This window comes from Brachypodium distachyon, chromosome 4 (assembly GCF_000005505.3).
Source record: "Brachypodium distachyon strain Bd21 chromosome 4, Brachypodium_distachyon_v3.0, whole genome shotgun sequence".
Classification (NCBI taxonomy): Eukaryota; Viridiplantae; Streptophyta; class Magnoliopsida; order Poales; family Poaceae; genus Brachypodium; species Brachypodium distachyon.
Genome location: NC_016134.3, coordinates 47,523,128 through 47,542,512, shown reverse-complemented (window position 1 = coordinate 47,542,512; position 19,385 = coordinate 47,523,128). Strand labels below are relative to the sequence as shown.

At 42.3% G+C, this 19,385-nt stretch overlaps 2 protein-coding genes across 3 annotated transcripts; both read right to left on the bottom strand.

Moving 5' to 3' along the window:
* Positions 1 to 926: 926 nt before the first annotated feature.
* Positions 927 to 6,163, bottom strand: LOC100832997. 2 transcript variants are annotated; one of them, XM_003577070.4, is made up of 10 exons: positions 5,939 to 6,163; positions 5,750 to 5,826; positions 5,395 to 5,530; positions 4,514 to 5,216; positions 4,273 to 4,412; positions 2,970 to 3,059; positions 2,148 to 2,235; positions 1,883 to 1,938; positions 1,382 to 1,436; positions 927 to 1,255 (listed from the first exon to the last, which is right to left on the bottom strand). In XM_003577070.4, the coding sequence occupies exons 1-10, from the start codon at positions 6,050 to 6,052 to the stop codon at positions 1,212 to 1,214; spliced, it is 1,503 nt and encodes a 500-aa protein (XP_003577118.1). In that variant the 5' UTR covers positions 6,053 to 6,163; the 3' UTR covers positions 927 to 1,211. The 2 variants fall into 2 exon arrangements, with proteins under 2 accessions (XP_003577118.1, XP_014757464.1); XM_014901978.2 differs by having other exon boundaries at positions 5,395 to 5,622; positions 5,939 to 5,956.
* A 4,795-nt stretch (positions 6,164 to 10,958) lies between these two features.
* On the bottom strand, positions 10,959 to 18,215 carry LOC100832689 (protein PRD1). The gene is made up of 9 exons (XM_014902434.2): positions 17,781 to 18,215; positions 16,587 to 16,693; positions 16,320 to 16,504; positions 15,806 to 16,114; positions 14,744 to 15,713; positions 13,971 to 14,664; positions 13,167 to 13,447; positions 12,427 to 13,096; positions 10,959 to 11,802 (listed from the first exon to the last, which is right to left on the bottom strand). The coding sequence occupies exons 1-9, from the start codon at positions 18,213 to 18,215 to the stop codon at positions 11,581 to 11,583; spliced, it is 3,873 nt and encodes a 1,290-aa protein (XP_014757920.1). The 3' UTR covers positions 10,959 to 11,580.
* Between the last annotated feature and the right edge of the window lie 1,170 nt (positions 18,216 to 19,385).

Here is a 19,385-nt window from a genome sequence, read left to right as displayed (position 1 = left end):
GAAAGCAAGCAGCTGTTGAGCTATTCTCAGAGGAAGCTTTGTAGCACTGTTGTTAGCCTCTCTTTTTTTTGTGGCAAGCATGCATGAGAGCTGGCACGGCATCAGGTTCCTGTCTCATCGTTAACGGTCCCATCATGTGAGTATACATGTGATTGTCGTTGGAGATGAAATCTGGTGACAAATGGGAATGGGAGGAACGAGATCAAAACGTCTGACGGGTTATAAGAAACGTAATTCAAGATTTCTAGGCTGAAATTCCAGCAACTGACTGACATCCCGTTCCCGTTTTTTAGATGCAGCGATCTTGATGTGACACTCCAAATGTTCAAATTTAGCAAGTTTGACGGTCAATAAAATTTATATCCTTATACTCGTATTTTGGAACGGAAAGAGCACATATTTCAGTATTTCAGTTGTCTGATTTTTTATTTTTAGGAAAATTTCAGTTGTCTGATGAGACTCGATTGCTTTTTTTTTTTGAGCGAAATGAGACTCAATTGCTAGATGGAGAAATTCGTGGGCCTAGACGTAGAAACGTCACGATGGTTACACCGGCCCAAACGGACGTAAGGTTCGCTTGGGCTTTCTTCTCAGCCAGGCCTCCAGATCTCCAAAGCCCAACTCGAATACGACTCGGTTTTAGGCCTGTTAACTTCCGAACCGCCACAGCCCGTATAAATCATCGTCAGAACTCAGAAGCATCATCGGCCGATCAAGGAGGGGCTACCGGCGCCGGAGAAGATGGAGCCGCCGGATCCTCCTCGGAGGAGCGTAGGGTGTTCTACGGGAAGACGCAGGCGAGGCGCCGGCTGCGTCTTCGGCCATTGCTACGACGAGGAGATCATCGAGTCCATCAAGGCCCGCATGGTGATGTACGACTGCATTTTAGTTTGTTTTGCCTAGGTCATGCTTGCAGCCAGAGAACCAAGATGTCAACTGGCCAGCTCCTTTCAACTGCTGCCAACAAGATGCAACCAGGCGAAACACATCTCAATGCCTACAATGCATAGCAATACTCGCTAACATTAGTGGCGCTGGGCACAGGCCAGTGTTAAACCACACCCATACCAAAAGGTATCAGAAGTTTGCTGGCTGCGAATTCAAACTCCAGGCTGCATATACAAAAACTGAACAAAGCAAAACACCCGAAGCCTTCAAAGTTGTGAGATCATCTTCTGGCTTGGCAGCAGCATTGCGTGTCCGAAAGTCGCTCAGCGAGCCCTTCTCTTCCTCGCAGGGGTCTCTGGCTTGCTCCCTGCCAGCAAAGGACACACTGTTATTACACTATACTCTGGCTTTCCTTCAAACAGTTGTTTTCGAGAAACAGGACGAGTACTACGCGGATACAATACAGATGTGACAGTGAGCAATCTGATCAAACCTTTGATGGGAGGTGAATGCAACTTCACAGGAGCCACGCCTAAAACCAAATGGTTCTGCAAAAGAAGACCACAATGTGTTACTGTCAGGGGATAGACCAAATCCAATGCCCTCAAGGAATTACAAATTATTAGGAACAAATCAAACAGGCATAGAATATTGTCTAGTTAAGGAAGGAGATTTGTGTACTTAGAAATTTAAAGAAAAAAAATTATCACTGTGAAGAAATTTTGGGGAGAAGCTGAGTCATCCTATATAGTAATTAAAAAAATTCTTCATGTGACAGAGCCTCGCTAGACACGTACACCACCCAACCACAACACACTGAAAAGTCACAAACTGATAAGATGCACCTTCAAAATCGAGCACTTATCCCAACTTGCTGTAAGTTTGTTACACATTAGGAAATAGCATCACAATGACAGAGATGAAACATATCCTTTGTTAATAATAGAATCATGATGCAATCATCATAACATGGGAAGTATATTTCTTTACTAACGTTGCCATAGAGGATCCTTTCACATCCTAGATCCAATGGGGGTACTACCACACGACCTGAAAAAAAATTCCAATTAGTTAAGGACAATGAGTAAATGCTTGGAAAAAAATCTACCGCCATAAAGATGACCAGATGGCACCGGCTTAGGGGATTGGAGAGTAGAGTATAGGTTAGGTTAGGGGAGAGAAATTAACACATCATTGCTTTATTCCTCTATAGTGTGCCATCTTGCCAGTTTCATGGCAGTTCAACCAGAGGATCATACCTGATTTGGTTCTTGTCATCTCGAGAGATTCAGGTGTGGAAATAGATAATGACTGTGCCTTCCCACGAGTATGCGGAGAATGATGCACCTAAAGTGTTTCAACAAACATTCTAATACATCAGAATCAGGGAAGACATCACAGTAAGCGGTACAGAATTTTATGCTACTTCATATAAAATGATAATAGTTTTAACATTATATAGATGTCAGAAAATAAGCATATCCAACATAATGACACATCCTTACTTAGCAGCCAGACACATGACAATTGCAAAAGCTAGAGAAAAGCCAGTACATTATAGATCTCTTTAACTGTCCAAAAATATGAACTGTGGAAGATTAACAACATGTCAACACTTTTATTTGGCGAAGTATCTTGTGAAAACCCTCATTTGGTGCAAACCGTGCAAACTTCATAAAAATCATGTTTAAAAGTTTCAAAAAAAATCTACAAAAATACGATACGTTGGGAGTGTGATGTTTTACAAACCTGCAAAATTTCAAGTTCAAAATCAAAAGCATTTGAAAGGAATTAAAAAGAGAAATTTACAATGAATAGTGTCAAACACTGAAAGACCACTATTCTTGAAGAATTTGTTTTTCTTGCTGCTACCAATCGAAATTGAGTTTGGACTTGAAATTTAACACATATATAAAACATCACTTTTCTAACATATGTGATTTTTTTGAGAATTTTTTTAACTTTTTTCGATGGACTTTTCACAGTTTGCACCGTAGAGATGGTTTTCACCGGATACTTTGCCCTTTTATTTTTTTTAACAACAGAAAAAGTTATGGAATATGGAGTAATTTCATACTTACATATGAAATCGGATTTCTGGTTCCTCGCAATCTAGCAGGACTCAATAATTTATCCTGTGCAGATCTTTGCTTCTTTGACGGGCCTACTGTCTGCATCTCCAGGTAAAAGGCTATCAAGTTCAATATGTAAGATGGGGAACACAACTAGGATCACTAGCTGAAATGTGCTACTCCCTCCGTGCAACAAAAGATGTCTCAAGTTTATCAAAATTTGGATGTATCTAGACATGACTTAGTGTATAGATGCATTCAAATTTAGTCAAAGTTGAGACATCCTTTGTTGGACGGAGGAAGTACATATGACTTGGTATCATAAAAATGGAAATGCTGTATGATGCTCCTTAGCCTGCACACTTCGCAATTTAGTGGATCATAATAGTTTGTTCTGCACATCTTATACGGCAGGTACAGGTCAATCTACGGAATTCCTTTCGAAGGATTATCAGTTACAGTGGCGGAGCTGCTGTATAACCATTGGGTTCAGGGTTCAAATGAACTCAATGAATTAAGCAAATCCTTCATTAACTTAGTCTTTGTCTTACTCATTAGTGAAAATTTACACTATAAATAAAAGCAATGAACCCAATGATTTGGTAATCCAGCTTCGCCACTGATCAGTTATAACTTGTTCTAAATGCAAAAGTATATAGCAGCAAACATACATGCACAGATAAAATCGTCATAAAAAATGAACCTTATGATATTGATTCGAATCTGCTCCATACTAGTAATGAGATAATGCTACATAAATTATGTCATGGAAAATGATTAACCGAGAGAGATCAGAAGGGACGCACGACATTGGCGACATGCTAAAGCTTTTGTCAAATGCACTTGTATTAGTTGAGCTAAAACTTACATAAAGGTGCTATGTTAGATTGAGTTTGCATCTTAATGTTTTCAGTTTAAGACGCAGCCTGTAATATTGGGTCATTACTATTGTCACGCTTGCGATAAATGCCTCTATTTTCTGACATCCCTTTGCATCATAATTTTCTCTTGTGAGTACAAGAACTTCCACTAAAACTACCAAGGACCTGATTAAGCTAAATTCAGAATATCCTAATTGGAGGAGGGCTTATCTCAAACATCAGTTTGGTAATTGCATGGTGTTTGTGAGTATGTATGGACAATATCGAGAAAAGAAAAACTAACAGAGGCACTATTTGTGCATTAACTATATTTGCACATAAATTGGTAAGCAAAGTAACACTCATAAAAAAAAAGGCAAGCAAAGTGAAGTTCAAACACGGATTACTTCATCTGATTTTTTTTTAGCTGTGGGGTTTGGTTTAAAACTCACCTTTTCCGAAGATAGTACATGTGAACGAATTGAAGTTGATGTATCTTCAATTGGTACGGCCTTCTGGTTCAATGATATGTCCTCAGTTCTTTTCGGGTGGCTTTGATTCTTCAATGAAGCCACCGGATTCCTTTGATTACCTAAATGTATAATAGCCACTCTCTTAGAAACATCATGACCAACTGAAATATCTGCAGGAGAAAACTTAACCAGTCTCTTAACAATTTGATGCTGCACATACTTAAGGGTTGAATATTTTGCAAAGCACCAGGAATCTCTGAGCAGCAATTAACCCTTTCGGGTTGTGCTGTAGCTAAATGGCATAAGGCCACATCTGTTGAATTTCCAGCATTGGTATTTCCATCTTCCAAGTCACTGGGCATACGATCACGGGACCTATTGCAAATCAAATCAGAGTTCACAGAATGGTTACCAGCCTCCTGTTCTGTTACATCTGGATGCATAGAATCATTCTGATTTTCTGCCTCCTTGTAAGTCTCATCACTAGTACATTTTTCTGTAGGAGCAAACGATGCATTACAGCTAATGTCAACATGACCTCTTTCTTGTGAAGTGCTGCTCACAATCAAGTCTATTTCCATATTATCCACCTCATTAGCTACAGCTGCAGGTCCTTCACTGGCATCATTTGAAGCAACAGTTTTTCCTTTTGTTGAAGTATCATTGTCAAAACTGTATTCATCAAATCTTGAACACTGTGTGAAGGCATCCGCTACATATCTTCGGAAAATTTTAGCATCATGGAGAGGGTTCTTGATGAATGAAGCTACTGATTTTTGAACAACATTGCCCAACTGGAAAATCTTCAAGTAAATCTGACTTGAATCCTCTTGTGAATTGCTAGAAGAGGTTGGTTGAGATTCGAAGTGTGAATCCCAGCTCTCCCACCAGGATGGAAATCCAATCAAGAAGCTTTCACAGATCTGCATGCATGGTTTCAGTGAAACAGCAAGTCATTTACAAAGCATGGCAGCTAAATGATCCTTTCGGACATGAATTTGAGCAGAAATTACAAAGTCAACATAATCGGGAGTTAACACATATAGATTATACTTGAAATTGGATAAATATTTTTCCCATTAGCTTTCAAATGTGCATTACCTGTAGTGAGAATCCATTCCGACGCATTCGGCAAAGGCTCATCAAACCATCAATACGCACCACAACCCCGTCTTCGTCTTCGAGGACAAGAGACTCGTGACGCTTTGCAATGGGTGCGGAAGTGAACGCGTCACCCCTGTCAAAAGTTTGGCAGCCGATAACTTCACTGAAGTAGTATCAAAACCTCGCAGCTAGAAGAGATGAGATGCTCCGGTTTGTTGTTCTTTTCTGAAGCAATACTTTTCGACATTACAACTCCAACAAGACAGTCTTCCTCACACGGTCCGTCACAACGGAACTCGAAGGAATTAGCCAGGAAGATCCTAATTTTTTTCTCGAGAAATTAGACGCTCACCTTTGAGTGAACCCGGAGACGGCGATCTTCCGCTCCTCCCCTTCCACCCTGACCAGCCACCAGTTCTGCAGCGTGAACTGAACCGCGGGAAGCAAAGAACAGAGCACCAAATCGCATCAAAACACCAACAGTCTAGGGGAGAAAGCGGTCAATCTGAAATGGAGGAAGGGAGCAGGGAGGGGAGCGTACGCATGGGTGCTCGACGGGGGCGGAGGAGGAGACGGAGGAGGAGTCAGCGGCGGCGCTAAGGCGGGAGCTCAGAGGGCTCAGAACGGGGATGGCGGGCTCCGGCGGTGACGCCATACTCCGGCGAGAACTTGCCCCCAGCGATGGGTCTGGGGTTTTGGCCGGAGAAAGGTGGGGGATTGGGGAAACGAAGAGCGAGCTGGTAATAAAATGCGCAGAATGCAGACCGCCAGTGGTAAATGGCTGCTCCCTCCGTCCCTACAAAATTGTCGCGGGCTGTCCTTTTGCAAAAACACTCCTGACATTTATTCTAATCGATCCTCGCTACATCTTTTAAAATACACGTATCCCTTCGTTTCCTTTTGTTTTATTTTTTCCCGGCTCCCCTGTCTCGTCTCCTCCCCTGTGAACTCGCCACCTCGCCGACGCCGCGCTCTGCCTCCCCTCCCAACTCGCCTCCGCACGCTCCTCTCTCCTCCGCGCGCTCCCTCTCGCCTCCACCTCTCCTCCCAGCTCACCTCCGGCTCCCCTCCGCGCGCTTCCTCTGGCCAAGAATCGCCGGCGACGAAGGGTGCTAAGAATCGCCGGATCCAGTGGCGGCGAGGCCAGATCCAGTGGTGGCATGGCCGGATCCAGCTTCCCCGTTCTCGAGCTTCCCCTCCCCCATGCTGCGCTCCCCTCGCGAAAGAAACCGGATCCCGCGTGAAACCTGCCTTCTTTTGGCGAAGAATCGCCGAATCCGGCGCCGGCGAGTCCGGATCCGATGGCGGCAAGGACAGATCCGGTGGTGAGCCTTCTCTGTTCCAAGGTTAGTCCACTGTCTATTTTCTGTTCTTGTTTCTACTCCACTCCCCTTGGTTGACAGATCCTTTGTTCTTGTTTGCCTTGAAAGTGCCTTCGCACCATGCCCAAGGAGACGGCGATGTTGAGAAGAAGAGCATGGAGGATCAGTAGGAGATGCACTGGAGGTCGGACGAGGAGAAGTAGCGCACCATCAAGCTGGAGGTGGACTGGCGCTCGACCTCAACAAGGTACTCCCTCTGTCAGCTTTGCCCATAGCACCTTAAAGTTCCTTTTGTGACAGCACCTGATTACTCCCTTGAAGTTTGTGTTGTGGAACACCTTAAAGTTAGCTGAACAATTTGAAGTTTGTGTTGTGGAACACCTTAAAGTTCTATTTTGTGAGTGCACATGATTACAGTACTCCCTTGATTACTCCCCTAAGTGTTGTGCATAATTTGGTTAGCTAATCAAGGAGTAATTTGCTCCCTTTCGTAGGCAGTAGTTTTGGTAGGAGTAGTCTGTTTGATCACTTTGTAAATGACTCATCCATGGTTAGTCCTTGCTGCTTATGGGTTTTGTCACCTGTTATTCTACAAATTTGAAATCTGAAATATTGTTCCACAACAAAGTTTTAGGTGTTCCTTTTGTGACTGAAGATGTACTCCTACCAAAACTAAGTTCTCAATTTTGTTCTTGTTTCATGTTCTTTGTTTTATGTTCGTTGTTCCAAGGTTCACCGCTTCAAAATCCCAATTGAGTTTTCTGTTCTTGTTTCATGTTGTTTATTCCAAGGTTGAGGCGCTGCTCTTCTTCGTTCTCCGGCGCGCCGCCGAGACCGCTCGGACCTCTGCGGTGTTTTCTCTGTTCTCTGGAGTAAGTACATTGTGCATGCAACATTATGAGTACGTACACTCCCTGCCTCTATTTACTCCGTGAGTACTCACTGCATCTAGTTTATCTACTGTGATCTCGACCCTGTTGAGCCTGTCTATATTAATGGAGTAAAAATGACTTGAAAATGGAGTATTTACTGTGATCTCTGTCATGTTGAGCTTGTCTACGTTAATGGAGTAAAACAGACTTGAAAATGGAGTACCATGTTGAGCTTGTCTATATTAATGTCTTGACAATTGAGTTTTCTATTCTTCTGTTGTTTTTAGATTATAGCCTGATCTAGTGGCTATGGATAGATTAGCATAGATTACCATGATATTTTTGAAATGTTGAGTTCTCTGTTTTAGATTTGCATGAAAAGCCCAACCTTATTATTCTTTGACCGACACTGAATGTCTTACCTTTTCTTCTTTGATCTTGTGTACTCCCTCATGAACAAGAAGAACTACTGTAACTGTCAAGGAACTTCTGCATCTGCATGATCTACTCCTACTCCTAAGATAAGTACCCCTGCTCCTAAGTTATCTGTTGATATGCATGCTTTGTTGATTAATTGTACTCACATCTGAATGACATGCTTTGATGATTGTTGTTGCTGATTGACGAAAGCATGCCCTGTTTAGTGATGTCTCTGTACATGCTTAATTAATTCTACTCACTTGCTAGGAGTAGTTCCAAAGCTGTATTGACATGCATGCTTAATTAATTCTACTCACTTGGTAGGAGTAGTTCTTGAGTTGTATTGACATGCATGCTTAATTAATTCTACTCGCTTGCTAGAGCCCTAATGGTGCTTCTTTTGCTAAGTGGAATTGTAGGTATGCTAGATAGATTGAGGTCAGCCCTCTTCCGTCCACATCTGCCCTTCTTTTTAAGTGAAACATCCACTTTTTGCCCCCTTGCAATCTGATCTTGAGCTTCTTTCCAAATTCTCTGAATTGTTCTCACACTTATATTCAAAAGTCGAGCAACAAGTACTTTATCTTTCAACTCTACTTGTCGATCATTGCTGAGTGCTTTTAATACGATATATGCTGCGAATCTGTGTTCATTTGGGAGATCTTTCCCTTTTTCTGCTCTAAACCTGCAGAATTAGAACAATCTAATGTTATGTGTGTTTTTTGTTTTTCATAACCGCATCAACAAGTTGAAACAGCTGGAGCACAAAGTGGATCTACAAGTAGAGAAAGCTGGAGCACAAACATATAAGTTCTCTTTACCTGCTTCATCTTCTTCGTGCTCTATAGTTTCATCATTGAATTGAGCATCTGCTTCTTGCTGTACAGTTTCAGCATTGTATTGGAAATCTGCTTCATGTTCAGTTTCATCATTGATTTGCACATATGCTTCATGTACAGTTTCAGCATTGTATTGTAAATCTGTTTCGTGTTCAGTTTCATCATTGATTTGCATATATGCTTCATGTACAGTTTCAACATTGTATTGTAAATCTGCTTCATGTTCAGTTTCAGCATTGTATTGGAAATCTGCTTCTTGATTTTGTATAGCTTCAGCATTGAGTAAATCTGCTTGCCTCTGAACACTTTGAGCTTTGAATTGTGCTGCATGTAAATGTGCTTCTTTATGTACATCTTCAGCATTAAGTTCAACATTGCGTAAATCTACTTGTCTCTGAACACTTTGAGCCTTGAATTGTGCTACATTGAGTAAATCTACTTGTTTCTGTACAGGGGCGCCAGCGAAGGCAAAGGAAGAGCTCTGCCTGAGATGGAGGAAGACGGAGGAGCCCGCAAAGGCAGAGGCAGAGCTCTGCCTCAGATGCGGGATGGTGGGAGGCCCAGCGAAGGCAGAGGCAAAGCTCTGCCTGAGATGGAGGAAGGCGGAGGAGCCCGCGAAGGCAGAGGCAGAGCTCTGCCTCAGATGCGAGAAGGCAGCGGTGATTTTCCCTGGGCAACGGCAGGCGAGAGGCGACGGCGGCGTGCGACGGCATCGGGCAGAGGGCAACGGCATGCGAGATCCCAATGACAATGTTGATCCCAGGTGAGTATGTTGATCCCAGTGATGATGTTGATCTCAGTGACTTGGTGGCTGTAGCTTCTGTGATGTGATCCCAATGATGATGTTGATCCTATTGAATTGGCGGCGGCGGCTTGTGTGATTTGATCCCAGTGAATTGGCTGTTGTAGTTTGTGTGATTTTATCCCAGTGATGTTGATCACAGTGAATTGGCGGCGGTGGCTTGTGTGATTTTATCCCACTGATGTTGATCACAGTGAATTGGCGGCGGCGGCGGCTTGTTGCCTTTAATGGGATCGCGATATGTGGGATTTGAACTTGCCGATGTTGCCTTCACTGAATCGTGATCTGTGGGAATTGATCTTGCCGCTGTTGCCTTCACTGGGATCGTGATCTGAGAGATTTGATCTTGCCGCTATTGCCTTCATTGGGATCGTGATCTGAGGGATTTTTTCTTGCCTTCACTGGGATCGTGATCTGAGGGATTTCTTCTTGCCTTAACTGGGATCCGTGATTTGAGGGATTACCTAATTTCCTGGGATCGTGATCTGAGGGATTTTCGTCGCCTTTCCTAGGATTGTGATATGAGGAATCGGGGTGTGATTGATTTGGAAGGTGCGGCTGTAACTCCTGGGATCGTGGTGTGATTGATTTGTTGCTGAGGTCACATATGTAATTATTTGAAACTGTTGGACTTAAATGTAAAAGTAAGTTGTGAAGGAGGCTGCGCCAATCTTTTCGGGACGGAGGGAGTACTATACTTAGCAGTAGCATAGGCTGACGAGCTAGAACAAAAAAAAAGATCATTCGTCCAAAATTACACTTTTTTGACAGGGCTTTTGTGATACTTTTTGTAACAGGTTGAATTTTGAACTTGGAGTTTCGTACTATTGTGAATCTCGCAAACGTGTTTGCCTATTTTTATTGTTTGGATAACTAACTTTCTTTCGGATTTTTATGTGGATTTTGTTTTACTAGCAGATTAGAGAACAAAATTAGTTCTGAGGTAACACACTTGAGCAACTTGCAAACCGAACCTTCATGAGCTACAATTCTCTATGTACCATATTTCAGTATTATTAGGAGAGATTTATAATTTTGGTGTCCATTTTTTGTGTGCTTTGATCTTCAGATGAGTTTATTTTATGTGGGCGTGTCTTGATTGCGGCCAATGTGTGAAAATAGTGTTTTTTTTTTACTACGACGCTTGCGTACGGTGGCTGTCAAAAAAAAAATCACCGTCGCACCTCGGCTTGGCCCTTTGCGCTAAACAAATTCAACACATCACCTAGGCATCGTACGCAGAGTAGTTCCAAGGACAATAAATCACCGCAACAGCCTTGGTCCATCCTTCCCGGAAGAAGAAAAAAACTAGTCAATCCATTGTCAACCTGATCTTAATTTTATAGAACTTGAGTTTCAGTTGTCTATCGACCAATGATAGTGATACAAAAATAACAAGTTTCAAACAGTTAAACAATCAACTTTTAGGGAAAGTGGGATATATTGGCACTGGCACATTTTCAACAAAACTTGCCATATTCTTCTATTTACATGGTATGCTTTTTTTTTTGTCATTTTTGCATAGCATACTTCATACTCATTGTACAAAGTCATCTGGAGAATGCAAGACCGCAGCCATTACAATTTGCCTTCTGGTAACACCAGCAAACCGTGGCGAAAAGGCCAGTTTCCTTCCATATATTTCTCAACCATGTTCGTGCTCTTGACTCTGGTTGTGCTGGACAATGCATATATCCAACAGAAGAAAGGCAGACAACAAGAGTTCGCATATACTCCACGCATGTACAGCATATTCTTGCAAACTGCGACGTGTATCCACGGTACAGATTGCATACCGACACACGGTGACGCTATTATAAGCAGTGATCTGGAACTTCTCAGGATGATCAGGGGAAAGGATCTCCGACCCTTGCTGCACACCATAAACTGTAGTATTGTTGGAAAATAGCTGTACAAGTTGGTCAGTCTTACTGTTGCTGTCGTTGGCTCGACTCCTGGAAGAACAAATCAATCTCGTGCAGAAGCTTCTGCTGCTCCATCTGCACCGTGCACGAGGCTGCATGCTGATTCAGCACCATGTCAAAGAGCAAGGCACGCTCGTCATCGACACTCCTTGCCACCCTTTCTTCAGCCTTTTTCTCTGACAGACACGCCTTCGAACTTCCCTCGTAGACCTGTCTTCTGCAGACCTGCGTCATGATAAAGGAAGATAGCTCAGAAGAGAGCAATAATGTGGGGTTTCAGGTTTAATATGTAACTCGAATAGTTATTGACTATCATTGTTGTTCAATCTGCTATTGGTAAAAGACAAGGCATCTTTTCTTCAATTTCTTACACGAAAAGGTATCATTTTCATGATTTCAAGTATGGATGGTGGTGGACGGTATTCTGTGGCTATGTTCATTGCTTTCTTCCAATCAAAAGTTATCTATTCCACTTTTAAAAAACACATGAACTATACGGCATATATAACAGGATACCTTACCGAAGACAGTGGGTTGGGATATGAACAATTGTTTACATGTGAATACATATGCAGGCCTGAGAAAAAGTTATCTATTCCGCATGAAAAATTGCAACATAAATTTTGGAAAATCAAAAAGCGTGACAAACACCAAACAAAAGAACTAAATGAGCTAAAAAAAAGGTTCCCAACTCAGCATCTTCAACAAGAATTCAAGAAAAAACAAAATAAAATACATCATCGCAGGGGAACTTCAAATATGACCTAGCACAAAAGAGATAATACTGCCAAACTACCTGCAGGATTACACAATGGCTATCTATATTATTATGACGAAAATGATACTAACCTGGAACAAGTTATGTAGCGCAACAATGTGCTCTTGAGTGAGATATTTCGTAGCCATAAGCTCACTGAATAAGTTAACAATTTCTGCAGTAATATTCCTAGCAGAAAGATTAGCAACTACACCAGATATCAAAGAATTATCAAACAATGATGTCAACCAATCTGGTACTGGGCTTAGTTTGAGCAACGAAACAGCTATACTCGCTGCAATCTTCTGGTGATTACTGAAAGATTTTGACGTCAAACCAGGAGCAGTCAAGGCAACTGTGAATTCCTCCATTATTAACCGTGACCATTTAGATTTCCTGACAAGTGTATTCTCCTGGCTTCCAAAATTTTCCCAACGTAAAATCATTGAGAGAGAGGAACCACAATTTTCGGCAACTCTGCTGTCCTGGCTGAAGACTAAACCCTCTACCACTGCGATAATGGATTTCATGTATTTTGCAGAGCATCTTAATTCAGCGTTGAGATAGCTTCTCTGTTCTGAAATGCTGGTGATCAATTCCAACAGGCATTGTGAAGCAATAAGCTTAATAGGGCAAGGACCAAAGTACATGAGACGGCACAAATCATGGCATGAGATGCCAACAACACAGAAAGACTGGGGGTTATCTGAATCTTGGAGGAATTCCTGCCAGTCAATATTTGGATCTAGGATAGCATGCAAACTGAAAAACAAACTATCATCAAGTCATGGACAAGTTAATTAAAATGAAACATGCAATGCCAGTTGCGCACCTCCTTAAGGAGAAATACACTAGTTGAAGTATAAAAATCATGAATCCCCCAAAGTCTGTCTCCTGATTGTGTTGAAGTAAAGAAGGACCCTTTGCGCGAGCCTCTTGTATTACACCATCCGTCAAAGAAACAAGTGAACTGTTCAGGATTATCGCTTTCGCAGGCTCCATAAGCACTTTGTTTGCCGAATGATGTAAAATAAGGCAAAATGTCCCGATCAATATCTTATGTTTTTGGTGACTTGATATACAATCAAGACTAGAATTGAAATACTCCAGTAGCTGCGAAGCAGTGATAGTAAATTAATATTATCATACAGTAACTAGGAACAACAGAAAATAACTCCAAGTTAGCAATTAATTCGTTTTTGAGGATTGGGTTTGAACCTAATTGAGAAGACAGACCAAGGTACCAATTGGCTTGTAGGCTTAATCTTATTGGGACTACAAGAATGGACTGATTCAACTTATTCAAATGTATGGCCCAACCTAACAAATTGATGGACCCACCTAAGGGTTTGGTTTGGACGGGCACTGGTGGGACCCCTACGATTCACTAGGCCTAACTTACGTTATCTATCACTAGAAATCCTATATAATAAGACCGAACTTCTAATTGTGTACTGTCCACAGATCTCAGAAAAATGGACAATGAAGTGAAACTTGTTATCTGAAATGCATTTTACAGGTAGTCAGTTCATAAAGCTATTAGTAACCAAGAAATAATTTTTGCTTCAATATGATAAAATAAGCTCGACACTAATTATGCAACTTTCAACTCTTAGAAATATAATATCAAGAATACCTTCATGGTAAGAGCAAGCCATTCATCTTCCTGGGCCAATGCCATCACACTTGCTGAACATAAAATGTTAAAGATCAAAAAGGAGCACAATGATTTGATCCTTGAAGAATATGGTGAGCTATATATAGAACCAACTGCATCAACAACACCGCATGATGTAAACTGATCAGAAGAACAAGGAGCAATCACTAGGATTTCATGAATAACATTAACCACTGAGAAGACGTCATCTTCTGTGCCCTCATTTACAACCTGATTTAGCAAGGATACCAGCAAATACGAGATGCTGGTTTCTCCAACAAGTACAAGTTCTGCAATCATCTGTATGTCCACCAACTGACTGCTGTTTGAAAGCATCACAGTTTTGTCTTCAGAAAAAGTTCTACAGAAATTCAGCATCTGGAAGGATAGTGGTTCCATAAGTTCTCCCTTCTGGAAGAGCCATTTTAGTGCTATTGGATGGACACGGATCAAAAGAAAATCCCACTCATTACATGCCATTACCCGGAAGAGAGTTTTCTCAACTTCTGGACTATGTGAAATGCTGCAGCTAAATGAAATGCCTCTCACAAAGGCATACAGATGGACCAGCAGAGTAAGCATCACATGACCAGTGATTTCATAGGGGAACTTCCCACCGTTGAGAAGGATGTATTGCTCAACCAAAGCCAGAATTTGGTTGTCACCAACCAGCCTGATTAGTTAGAAAATCACGAAATAAGAATAACATATATTTTCATAAACAATGTAGAACAAATGCAGCAGAAGAGTACCTTTCATTGTAGAATGAACATGCATACAGTATAACAAGAATAGCACACTGGCATGCTGCCAGGTTGAAGTCTTCTAAGCTACATTGCCCAAGTAAGTGCATAAGTTCTGCAGGGTCTGATGGCAGGTATACATATGCATCTCTAATTGTTTCCCCATATTTACAGCCCAAAATTTTGTCAACAACTGAACTAGTGACCAAATATACTACTGACTTGACATCTTCGGTAGGAAATAAGCCCATGAATCCAAATGACAAGCTAAACCATGATGATGATGCAAGCATCTCAGCAAACTTCAGTTGCTTGTTGTGAGATGTCCTTGATAAAACAATATGGAAAATTTGCAGGATCTCTCCCAATGCTTCGTCATCATCACCATCAGCAACAGCACTTTCAAGCCATTGCAGTAAATTTGTTCCACAAATGTTAATGACGCTATCCTCAAGATCCTTCTTGACAGATATGTTCTCTTTATTCCCTTCAAGACAGAATATAAGTGCTTCTTTTAGAAGACGAAGGGAATGTGGTACAAGGAACGCACAATCATAACCATGAGGTAATGTTGAAGAGATAGCATGTTTTGATGCTTCTTCAATAAATGATGGTAATGCCTGGATATTATGAGCAGATGGTGACCTCAGAATCTCTATTAATATTAAGCAGACAAGAACAAATGTTTCAGAACACATGCCAAGTTCACCATTGCCATTTCTTCTCAAAACTGAAGTCAAAGTACATGCTATCTGTTCTTCTTGAGACAATGACAGGATACCAGAACAATTAACAATGCATATCCAGACAAGTCGTAGAACTTGAGGTTGGACTGGATGAAATGGAATCTCAGCAACATAGTGAAAAACAGGAAGCAGAGTGGAAAAACCGATGGCAAGCTTTTCTTTGAATCTCTCTTCTGAAGTTGCTAAAAGAGATAGTACTTGAATAGAGGAAATGACCAGTTTGTCATTACTTCCTGAAGAATATAGAACAGCTCAACTTCATTACCCATCATAAGGCAAAGAAACATCATGAAGATGATGAAAGGAAAAAGGTCACTTCTCGTACCAGATAACCGCAGAACCTCAAATACATAATCAGCAACATTTTCATCTATCAAAGTTTGAAGTAGGACAAAAATATTTGCATCAGATGATAGGAAATGAAAGATCAAATCCAATGTCCCAGTTTGTACTTCTAGATTAGTAGATAACAGAGATCCTTTGACAGCATCGGCAAACAGAACTATGATAGAAGCATTCAGGGACACATCATCTGTCTGCCTGGACCCCTCTGCCTCTATAGAGTTCATTAAATTCTGATCACCAAGCAGCAAAATATCAAAGGCCCCCTTCTTTGCTAAGGTAAGGAGCAATGCTGCAGAAGCACAACCAAACATCACCACAGATTCTAGCAAGCAGAGAAGAAGCTAGTATAAATTTGAACTGTAAACGTTGGTGAGTTATTTCATAATTATATCAATAAGTAAACCAGAAATTCATACACACTACTAGTATACCAACCCCCTTTATTTTGTAGGGAACCAGAATTAATACAAAACAAAAGGAAGAAATGTACTGACCAATACAGTTCAAGCGAACAGCATTGATTTGAGTTTTGAGTAGGACTTCAAGAGAGAGTTGGAGCAAGCTTCTTCCAATTGCAGAAAGGTCCACATTGTCATTATCACATATATTGTCCCATGGGGTAGAGTTTAACAGAGAGAGTTTGTACAGCACAAATAGTATCTCTCCACGAATCTCATCACTGTATCAGATTAAGATAAGGATGCTGCCAAATAAAGTTATTGGGTGGTCAGATAGAATCATCAGTGTTAAGTAGTCTTCACCTTGGTAGTCGGAGATCGTTAACAAGGTTTAAAAAAAGAGAGATCTTGTCCCCAATGCATGACGCGGCACCTTCAATGGAATTTAGCAAGACACCCATGCAATGTAGCTGCACTGAGATAACAGAAACATTCAGAAATTGCGGCAGTAAACTAATTCAAGAAAACAGCAGCTGTAGTGTGGCACTAATTCAGCACAGTTGCAAAAGAAGTCCAAAGTGACTCACATTTTTTATTATCCAGTCTTCCTAGTCATATGATGAGGTAAAGAGATGGCATCCCCCTTTAAATTAATCAAATGCAATAGTGAAAAATCACAATTATAACAGATAAAGCAAGCCAATCATCCTCGAGCTGTAACCTGAAACCTAACAGCCAGAATTACTGCTGGCAACACTCAAACTCAGTTCCCAAAGTGTCATTGATGAAATAATTTTTTTTTACAGTTTCCCATGTTTTGCCCTGTTGCCAATTGAATTTTACTTAACTCACTGCTGAAAAAACGTGCATTACTATGGTCCATGGATTGAACAAATCATATTGTGCCAGTATGCAGGGCAGCTGGCTCTGGGCTAGGCCTATTCCATGTAAACTGGTTAACTGCATCAACTAGAATTAGCTATATTGTTGTGAAATACAAATATAGATGCACATCATGGGGCACAAAACAGTGCTACATGAGAGCAGAAAGCAAAGGGGCATGATGCACATTGTATGATCTAGGTTAGGATTTAGGAATTGGAAACATCGCAAGCGATTGCAATAAAACAATTCCATCCATGTTCCATCAGCACTTAGAACGTACAACTATGCACATTTAAAATCAAATATAAATCATCAACAATGTGTAAGACGTTTCAAAAAGCTTCAACAATCATATTCCAAACGGAACTAGAAAAGGTGATATCATGTGTACCCATATCGAAGCAGACTGCTGTAACTAGATAGTACTACATGCTAAACTATTTATTATTCACCACATTATTGCATACAGAGAAATTAAATAGAATTTCCTTTCAAGCCTGACCTCACTGCTCGTCGCCTCTTAAGATTAGTTGCGGACAACCTAATCTATGTAGGACAAATTTATATAGCAGGCATGATGGCATGATCATATCTAACATGCAAATTAATCGCGAGGCAGAGCGTAGTGGTAGCACAGGGTAGGGAGTGGTACGTTGGAAGAGGCATACGCACCGTGTGTAGGTGCTTGACAAGGGAACCGGAGGAGAGGAGGCGGGCGAGGCGCGCGACGAGCCCGGAGGCGGCGGGCGGGCCGACGGCGGACGCGAGGTCGGCGGCGAGGTCGGACGCCTGCGCGGCCAGGGCCGCGTCGCGGCGGGAGGCGGCGCCGGCGAGCGCGTCGGCGAGTGGCGCCGCGAGGAGGTGCGGGTGTGCGGCGCGGAGCGGCGCGAGGAAGGCCGGGTCGGCGAGGGCGAGGGAGAGGGAGGCGAGCACGTGGGAGACGTGGTGCGACGGCGCGGAGGCGGAGGAGAGGAGCGCGGCGGCGCAGGAGACGCAGACGCGGCCGCCCGCCGACGTCGGGAGCGAGTGCGACGCGCGGTGGCCCGCGCCGCACGGCCCCTGCGCCTGCGGCGGCGATGGCGGCGAGACCTCGCCGTCGGATTCCATGGCGGACGAGACGAGAGGGGGGGGGGGGGGTTTGCGGAGGGTTTTGGAACGAGACCTCGCCCAGTTTTTGAATTTGAAATGCTCCCAACATGAATAAAAGCATCGGTACCGAACATAAATATGGTCTAGTAGTAGAATTTTTCAGGATATATTGAGGACTGAAGGAGTCATATGTAAAACCTCTTGTATGAAAAAATAAATAGAGCCATATCCATATATTTCTGCTATGCTCCTTTGATCCAAATATTAAGCCCCGATGACATATAGATTACCTTCGTGGAACTAAATTTCAAAGCATTCATAGCCCCAATACAGGATTTTAATGCAGCAATTTGGATGTCTTCGGGGAATTGAAACTAGAGAAGGTCCACAGAATACATTTGTCTCTCATTTTTGTTTCTATATAACTTAGAAAGCCATCACATTAATCTTTTTTTCTGTTCCAAATATCCAGATAATTGTTTTCTTGAAGGAGTTTCGAATGCAAATGTCACCGCACCCTTTTTAGCCAGCGATGAAGAGCATCGCCACCCATCAATGAATGTCAATATATTTTGCAACAGTATTTTTTAGTCCATTTGATCTCCATCCGACGGTTGTAATCCTCTCCTTCTTCCCACCCCTACCCTAAATTATGAGTATCTTTTGCCAATGTCTTGCCTTCACCCATCCCGATCCAACGGATGGTAATTATATTTTTCCGTCCAACCCCGCCCTAATTTCTTAGCCTTCGCCACCAAAGTTTTCCTCGCTACCCTTCACATCCAACGGACAGTAATTTTCATGTCCTTTCCACCCCATTCCTAACTTCTCACCCTTACTGCCGATGTCTTCCCTCGTGCCCTTGCCACATCCATCGTCCCAATGACGCTCGTTCCAATCTACTGATGGCCGCTGGCGCTACCGTGTCGCCATAACGTGGCCCTGTCGCCTATCCTACGGCTGCCCATGACCATCTTTCTATCCTTGGGCAGCATGTGGTTCTTCTCCAGAACCGGTGCCCTCATCCAAAACCCTTACCCTCAAACCATGCCTCCAATCCGCACCACCGTCGTTCTCACCTCAAGTTTGCCCTCACTTCCGTCCCGGCGACCCTCCGAGCCATTGCTTCCTAACCGTCTTGGTGTAGCATTGATTAAATCTCGAAAAATGATTTCAACCGAAAGATGA

What these genes read in the sequence shown, in the direction of transcription:
- LOC100832997 (XM_003577070.4), bottom strand. Translation starts at nt 6,052, where the DNA reads ATGGCGTCACCGCCGGAGCCCGCCATCCCCGTTCTGAGCCCTCTGAGC. An exon ending in CCAGAAATCCGATTTCATAT is followed by an intron (nt 2,236 to 2,969) that starts GTAAGTATGAAA and finishes GAAACACTTTAG; the next exon opens with GTGCATCATTCTCCGCATAC. An exon ending in AAAGGATCCTCTATGGCAAC is followed by an intron (nt 1,437 to 1,882) that starts GTTAGTAAAGAA and finishes CTTCTTTTGCAG; the next exon opens with AACCATTTGGTTTTAGGCGT.
- LOC100832689 (XM_014902434.2), bottom strand. Translation starts at nt 18,215, where the DNA reads ATGGAATCCGACGGCGAGGTCTCGCCGCCATCGCCGCCGCAGGCGCAG. An exon ending in TTGTCAAGCACCTACACACG is followed by an intron (nt 16,694 to 17,780) that starts GTGCGTATGCCT and finishes ATCTCAGTGCAG; the next exon opens with CTACATTGCATGGGTGTCTT. An exon ending in CGCTACATAACTTGTTCCAG is followed by an intron (nt 11,803 to 12,426) that starts GTTAGTATCATT and finishes ATCATGACGCAG; the next exon opens with GTCTGCAGAAGACAGGTCTA.